Below are 7,367 nucleotides of genomic sequence, written 5' to 3' on the forward strand. Positions count from 1 at the left end.
TAATTAATTCTCGTCAATGTAGTAATTGACTTGCAAATCGTTGATTAATTGATCACATATTCTACAATTAATCAAATCTTATCTTTATAATTCACTTCAGCTTTAAACACAAATACGAATTTCAATCGTCATCAATCGATTTAATTACAGTATAAACACTTTGAATTAACTTATTTACGTATATTCAAATGGCAAAGTGATAGTTAAATTTCAGAGGTAAGAAATTGAACAGCAATTGGACATAAAATGAAAAAGCTTCCCCCTTTCGCTGACGTTCTGTTTATATACGCGATTGAGTTCGCCCTCTGCGATCCACAGGTATCTATTAACACCGCGGTGTGTGTAGAAGCCTCCGTGAGAGCCGTTTGCTCGACCAGGTTTCTTTCTCTGCAACTGTAAATTGATGACGTCATCGAGCCAGAGCCAGTTTACTGGTGGCCATTTTCATTCGAGCCAGGCGCGTCACGCAGCGAAGACCACGCTCGATAGATTTATTTAAGCGTCTTCTTGATCCTCCGTCGAAGAGGTGGTGAACTTGGTGGTTTACTCTACGTCCGTTTTACTCATATTTTGTTCGTATCGAAGAGTAATTGAGTGCGCTACGCGCTGCGGTACGCAAAGTGAGACAGTACGGTAAATTCTTCGAAATATATTCGGCAGAGGAAATCGGTGCGGTCTGACCGAGGAGCGACCGGCAACGCGAAAGAGGCCATGGATCAGAAGTACAGATCGATGCCGGGATTTAAACTGAAAAGTTAAGATACGGTAATTATTACAAGAGTACAATTACGAACGGACATCGGTTTCTGATCGCTAAGACGAATCAACGTTTTGCCGATTTGGCAAAAATCACACTGCGATATAATTTTGCGAACGAGTGCAAGTTGCTGAGATTTATTTTTGCATGCGGATGACCACGTACGTTAATCATTGATGCTTCGAGCACGACGATTTAATACTGTCACTTAAATCTTTATTAACTTCATTATTTTATTCGCCTGATTAACTCGAACTGCACTGCAACTCTACTCTGCAGTCCACATATAATGCACTTGCGCATTGTTACTTTATTATCGCGTAACACCTTCCTTTTACCGAAAAAAAAGTTAATTACCTACCATTGAATAATTAATTTCAAACTGATACGCCGCGTTCGTGAACCGGATGCTCCAGGGTGCATTGACCGAGGTGATGTAAGGAAAATAAAGAATTGGATATTTTTTTTATAAAAAAAAAAAGAAGAATTTTGTGTGCATGTTATATACTAGTTGTACAAATTATTTGGAACAGTGGTATAATGGATGTTGATTTTCCGGATTGCAGGGCTACGTAGTTGGAGATATGTTTGGTTTTGGTCATGACCTGCGAATGACACGATAACGGAATAAAAATATTGCGATATATTTAGGAGGGAAAATTATCAGAAGCGCGCAACTATCATTTGGCATTGAGTCACTTGTCAGAGATGAAAAAAAACGGCACGTAACAGTAGCATAAAAATTGTGGGAAGGTCTCGAGGTTTCTGGACCGTTTATCAAGATGCTGTTGCCAAAAATGCGAAAATTATTCCGCGTCTGGCCCATTTTATTATCAGTAGGGGTATTGATCAGCTTGTTCGTGATCTGGCCACGCCAATCTGATCGGTCGAAAAATCCTCCCTACGATCCAGACGATGCTTCCCTGCGGTAAGTGACCGTCGAATGAATTATGAATCGAACGCTACGATAAGTTCAAGCTGGAAACGAACGATACCAATTTCTATGTTGCAGACTTCTCGACAGTGAAAAGCGTTACATGGACAACCGCGGCATACAAGTAATCGTGGGTCATTACATCGGGGATTCTGTGGACCCGCTGCAGAGCCCAAACATTGACCAAGGTAAAGGTCTATTACGTAATGTCAGATCTCACTGTGAATTCGAAACAACGCGGTTGCTATTACTGTTGGAACCGTCGTCGTAGTTAAATGAACTCGGCAACCCAACGTAACCGTATAACTAATGGGATTGACGGACGAAGCATTTTTTTTTTACCGGGATGCAACCGCGTGTACGAATACAAATGAAATATACGGTCAAATGTCAGGTATCAAAGGTCAAGTGGGCTGAATCCTCGAGAGCGACAAGTTGATCACTGTCGAATAGAAATCGCTGTTCGAAACAGAGTTGCTAATTCCGAGCCGCAGCCCAAGTGTACCATTGTCGCACCGATCATTCATTTCAGCTGTCGTTTCGTAGGCTGTAGTGTAATTTATTAGTTGAAAGATTTATTTTCAGATCTGTTGAACAAGAACATGTTTAACCCGCGACCCTACGAGGGTAGGGATGGCAATCCGGTGATGATACCACCGAAGGACTTCGTCTTGATGAAGCAGCTCTTCCAGATCAACAGATTCAACCTTCTGGCCAGCGATCGAATACCGCTCAACAGATCGCTACCTGACGTGAGGAAAAAAACGTACGATTTCCCGTGTCTCCTTGCCTATGTCCGTCACATCTACTACGACCACATGCAGTAGATCCGTGCATACACGTCTAGCCTTCGCGTCGCTGTAACGAATTCCGCAGTTAATCCAATTGACCGTACCTACGGCTTAAACAACCATTTGAATAATTCACTTCTAGGTGCATCGCGCGATATTCAGGGTCAAAGCACTTGCCATCGACCTCAGTCATCATAGTATTCCACAACGAAGCTTGGAGCACATTGTTAAGGACGGTTCACAGTGTCATCGGTAGATCGCCGAGGCATTTGCTGCACGAGATAATTCTTGTAGATGACTCAAGCAATCGAGGTAAGCTTTGATTATTTTGAGGCTCTCGTGTGCCGTTTGTCAATTTATCGATAAACGAAGAGAAAGAATGCAAAAACACTTTTTGACGATAGAATTCCTGGCTGCCCCGCTGGACGAGTATGTCCGGAACCTTGAGGTACCCACCAGAGTTTTGAGGTCTGGAAAAAGAATTGGACTTGTGAACGCCAGACTTCTGGGAGCCGGAGACGCGACCGGACAGGTTCTGACGTTCCTCGATGCCCATTGCGAATGCACCGTTGGTAGGTAGGTCAACTCACTTAGATGACGACTTGCTCTGGTCTTCGAAGAGCAAGAAACTGCAACCGATGTTTGATTTTTCAGGTTGGCTTGAACCGCTATTGGACGCTGTCGCTCAGAATAGAACGAGAATCGTTTCACCTGTCATCGACATCATTAACGATGACACGTTCAGTTACACGAGGTAAATGGCCAAAAGTTTGCGCCAATGAACCCAGCTTCAGTAATTACCAAATGTTTCAGATCGTTCGAGCTTCACTGGGGTGCCTTTAACTGGGATTTGCATTTCCGATGGCTGACATTTGGTGGCTCAAAGCTGGAACAACGTCGCGGTGACATGGTGGCCCCTTTCAAAACCCCGGCAATGGCCGGAGGACTCTTCTCCATGAACAGAGAGTACTTCTTTGAGTTGGGCGGTTACGATGATCAAATGCAAATTTGGGGCGGAGAGAACCTCGAGTTGTCTTTCAGGGCCTGGCAGTGCGGTGGCAGCGTTGAGATCGCACCTTGTTCCCACGTTGGTCATTTATTCCGAAAATCTTCTCCGTACACATTTCCAGGAGGTGTTGGCGATATATTGTACTCAAATTTAGCACGGGTCGCCCTCGTTTGGATGGACGAGTGGGCCGAGTTTTACTTCAAGTTCAACCCCGGTAAGTTCATCAACAAACACTTCGCGCTGGCAGTTAATGATCAGGAGTTTGAACACAGAACTTAGTCGATGCCTCTTAACTTATCATACAGAAAATGCTCTTCTTCTTTGGTATGAAATTAAGCGTCAATCGCGTTTATGTCATCGGTGAAACTGTTTAAAACTATTCAAGTGTTGAACTTTGGTTACAGCGGCGGAACGACTCAGGGACAAGCAGCAGATCAGAGGACGACTGGCAGTACGTGAACGACTACAGTGCAAAGGCTTTGAATGGTACCTGGACAATGTGTGGCCACAACACTTCTTCCCGAAGGATGATCGATTTTTCGGAAAGGTAAGCTCACGCCTCTTCCACGGACATTTCTTTCACCTTGAACTGTTTCATCCAGATCCTTTTTACGTAGATAATTCACGCCGTCACTGGAGACTGCCTGATGCGTCCTGTAACCAAGGGTACCTACACCCAGCCCTTTGGTAACGCTGATATGGAACCGTGCATCTCGCCACCCCAACTTAGCCAAATGTTCGTGATGACGTCTGATGGTGTTATCGTCACAGACGAAAGTGTATGCCTCGATGCTCCGGAGCGTGATACTCGTCACGAGAAACCAAAGGTCAAAATTATGGCGTGTAGTGGTCTTCGAAGGCAAAAGTGGCAATACGATGCTAAGGTTAGTCGAAGTCGAAAGCCAAGTTACAGATGATCTATTAGTGGCTATGGAAATTAAAAAGTCCATGTAGCCCACCGAATTCCTACAAAGACACTAAACGATGCCTGAAATATGTTTCTACTTTTTCAATCATTAAACAAAATCTCTCGGACATCATTAGGCAACCAGTGCATGCAATATCATCGCATTCCAGTTGTACGGACTCTAGGAATTTGTCAGCTAAATTATAGTACTGGTGATTTTGGAACGATATCTTCGCATTTGAATTTAATGTTTGTATTTCAGAGAAAGACCCTGGTCCATCTTGGCTCTAAAATGTGTCTTCAATTGAGTCTGAAGAAGTCAGACGGTTTAGTCATCGCGACCTGCAACAGAAGCGCTGAGCAGCAATGGGAGCTGGAAGCGGTACCTTGGAAGTAAATTCCGTCCTTTTCATGCGCGAGAACAAATTTTTGTAGATAATATTCTTATTTACGTTTGTACAATATTTACAACTTTTATCAGCACCTGTGTATACAATTTTTTTCTATTTCATCTCGACCTTCGATTACACGATCTTGGAAACCTGGGCGGTAGATAAAATGACAGGGAAAGTCGATGGCTGTTTACTCTACAAATGTTAAGTAACGATGACTGTTTTCTGATCTTACAGGTAAGTACTCAATTTTAATATGTTGATCATTTCTGTACAGTAGCTTTAGCGTTTGCGATTAGCTGCTTTATTATATTTATTATTATAAATATTATTATTATTATTATTATTATTATTATTATTATTATTATATAATCTTAATACATGCTTTCGTAGTCGTATCGCGAGTAATGTTTTATTACAAAGTGTAATGTCGGTATACTAGCTGTTCTGCGTTTCAGTTATCTCTGGTAGGTTTGAAATAAATTTAACGGTGATGCAAGTCCGTTTATCGACTGCCAGCATAAGTCGCGTTCAACAAAGGTCTACTTCTGTCAGTTATCTTTGGAACAGAATTACTTGCGATGTTGTTTAAACAGTTATCACCTTGCGGAATGAGACAATGGGTGTAAAGTAATTCTTAAGCTAATCAACTATCGTTTATACCGTAAGTTTACCTTACCAATTTGCTAAAATATGATCAAGGATGACTGTTTTTAGACTACACAGAAATAGCATAATACGTTGTTCAATCCTTTTGAACGAGATATTGATGTAATTTTGATCGCATTTCATATAAACAAGTTTGTTTTATTGATCAATCCTCCAACTTACCTTTTATGTTGATCAGTGAAAAACTAATTCTGTGATGAGTGTAAATATAACATCTAGATACTACAACTCCTTTATGAAATGATTCATCGGCAGCTGCTAATGTTCAATCCATTGTTACAACAGTTTGGTGTAATTGAATTATCATGTTTTGACTTAAATATGTCATAAATGAGGTTCTGAATTAAATTGCGAAAGTAAAACCAGTTTGTCCGGCTGTCGAGATTAGCCGCCACGCAAGTCGTAAATTGCAATTAGACGAGGGAGTTTCCATTTTCAAACCGTCATCAATTGCCGAAAATATTTCTAATAAGTCTGGATCAAACGAGGGAACCTTTCACAACGCGAAGTTCAATCTGTGCTTGAAGGCGTTGGTTATACTTCGCTTAAGAATAATATGCGGGCCTGCAAGTGTGTGTGCAAATTTATCTTCCACGCGTGCACCGTTTTCAATTTGTTTCAATCTACTCTGATATAAATAGCGTCTTGATTCGGCAAAGGATTCACGCCGAAAGGTAGTCGCGATATTTCGCAATCTCGTTCATAAATTCGCTTTCTTAACCAAGGACTCGGGGCGACTCCGTGAATTTATTATCATTAGCATTACCGGGTCCGCCTCGGTCAGCAATGTAGATCATATTGTACCCACGAGATACGTGAGCTAAGTTACAAGCTACAGTTCTGCTGCCAACCGAAGCTAAATTATCACAAGCGAGGCGGGGTTGGAACTGGGAGATGTGCGAAATGCTCCTAAGCTCTGTAAACAAAATGCCCGTCTTTCCTTTGCGAAAATCTAATTTAAAAAACGTTTATTTTTTATTATTATAATTTCATACTATCTTCAACTTAACTTTGTTGTGATTCATTTTTGTCGTTCCTTTTATACTGTACCGATATAAGAGTGAAACTTTTCGTGATTTTGTCCACAATTTTGCACCGAGGTATATCGACAAAGCATTCAGGAAGAAATTGTATTTATAATTTTGCCAGGTTAATTGCTTTTTAAAGTATCCTGCACGATATATTATTGTCATTACGCAATATTTTTAATTGCTCGTTTTGCCTCTGGTGTAATTGCAGCCCGGGGGATATACTTGCAAGAATTTGCGTAATACGGATATAGTTTCACGTGAATAAAAAACACGTGTAAAAAATTTAGTGCTGCCACTTCCTAATCTCGTATCTATATAATAATAATAATAGAATTAATTTTCTTTGTAAATGGATGTATTCTGTTATAGATAATCAATGTATATAATCGACGACCGTAACAAGAAAAGAACGTTATTTAGCTGTGGATCAAAATGATTTAGCTTCGTTCGGGAAAATAATTTTTCGAAACGGATAATCCATAGCACTAAATACTGAAAAGTAAGTCCACAATTTACTTTCGTCGGAGTACAAGAGTTGAGTATTGGTTGTTCACCTTTCACGTCCTTGTGCAACGAATCCGCTGTGCAGTCTATTACACAGCGGAAACACGATATATTTTTGTAATTCTGCAAAAGTCGTTGGAAAAGAAAAAGCGCGATGCGGTTAAGCCTTCTTCTTCGGCTAGCAAGTAGGGTGAAATCGAAAGTTTCCTTCCATTTTTAGTCCATTCATAGGAAAAGTGCAGTGTAGTCTCCGGGTGATAAGAAAGGCGTGAAATTTCACCGCAACGTTGAAAAAGAAAATCGATAATATAAGTATTCTACATTATGCGCCAGGATCACGCTTACAGCGTGCACGGTACCGTTTGAAGTAGCG

At 41.1% G+C, this 7,367-nt stretch overlaps 1 protein-coding gene across 3 annotated transcripts; it reads left to right on the top strand.

Moving 5' to 3' along the window:
• The first annotated feature begins 436 nt into the window (after positions 1-436).
• Positions 437-4,889, top strand: LOC124187192 (polypeptide N-acetylgalactosaminyltransferase 3-like). 3 transcript variants are annotated; one of them, XM_046579550.1, is made up of 11 exons: positions 437-765; positions 1,324-1,685; positions 1,770-1,879; positions 2,265-2,457; positions 2,625-2,794; positions 2,887-3,054; positions 3,137-3,236; positions 3,296-3,705; positions 3,896-4,038; positions 4,109-4,375; positions 4,661-4,889. In XM_046579550.1, the coding sequence occupies exons 2-11, from the start codon at positions 1,540-1,542 to the stop codon at positions 4,793-4,795; spliced, it is 1,842 nt and encodes a 613-aa protein (XP_046435506.1). In that variant the 5' UTR covers positions 437-765; positions 1,324-1,539; the 3' UTR covers positions 4,796-4,889. The 3 variants fall into 3 exon arrangements, with proteins under 3 accessions (XP_046435506.1, XP_046435515.1, XP_046435522.1); XM_046579559.1 differs by having other exon boundaries at positions 438-765; positions 2,277-2,457; XM_046579566.1 differs by lacking the exons at positions 437-765; positions 1,324-1,685 and having other exon boundaries at positions 2,258-2,457.
• The last annotated feature ends 2,478 nt before the right edge of the window (positions 4,890-7,367 follow it).

Source organism: Neodiprion fabricii, chromosome 1, assembly GCF_021155785.1.
Source record: "Neodiprion fabricii isolate iyNeoFabr1 chromosome 1, iyNeoFabr1.1, whole genome shotgun sequence".
Classification (NCBI taxonomy): domain Eukaryota; kingdom Metazoa; phylum Arthropoda; class Insecta; order Hymenoptera; family Diprionidae; genus Neodiprion; species Neodiprion fabricii.

Excerpts from the sequence above, each read along its gene's own strand:
- LOC124187192 (XM_046579550.1), top strand. The coding sequence starts at position 1,540 with ATGCTGTTGCCAAAAATGCGAAAATTATTCCGCGTCTGGCCCATTTTA. Across the intron at positions 3,055-3,136 it reads CCATTGCGAATGCACCGTTG|GTTGGCTTGAACCGCTATTG; the intron begins GTAGGTAGGTCA and ends TTGATTTTTCAG. Across the intron at positions 4,039-4,108 it reads ATGATCGATTTTTCGGAAAG|ATAATTCACGCCGTCACTGG; the intron begins GTAAGCTCACGC and ends CTTTTTACGTAG.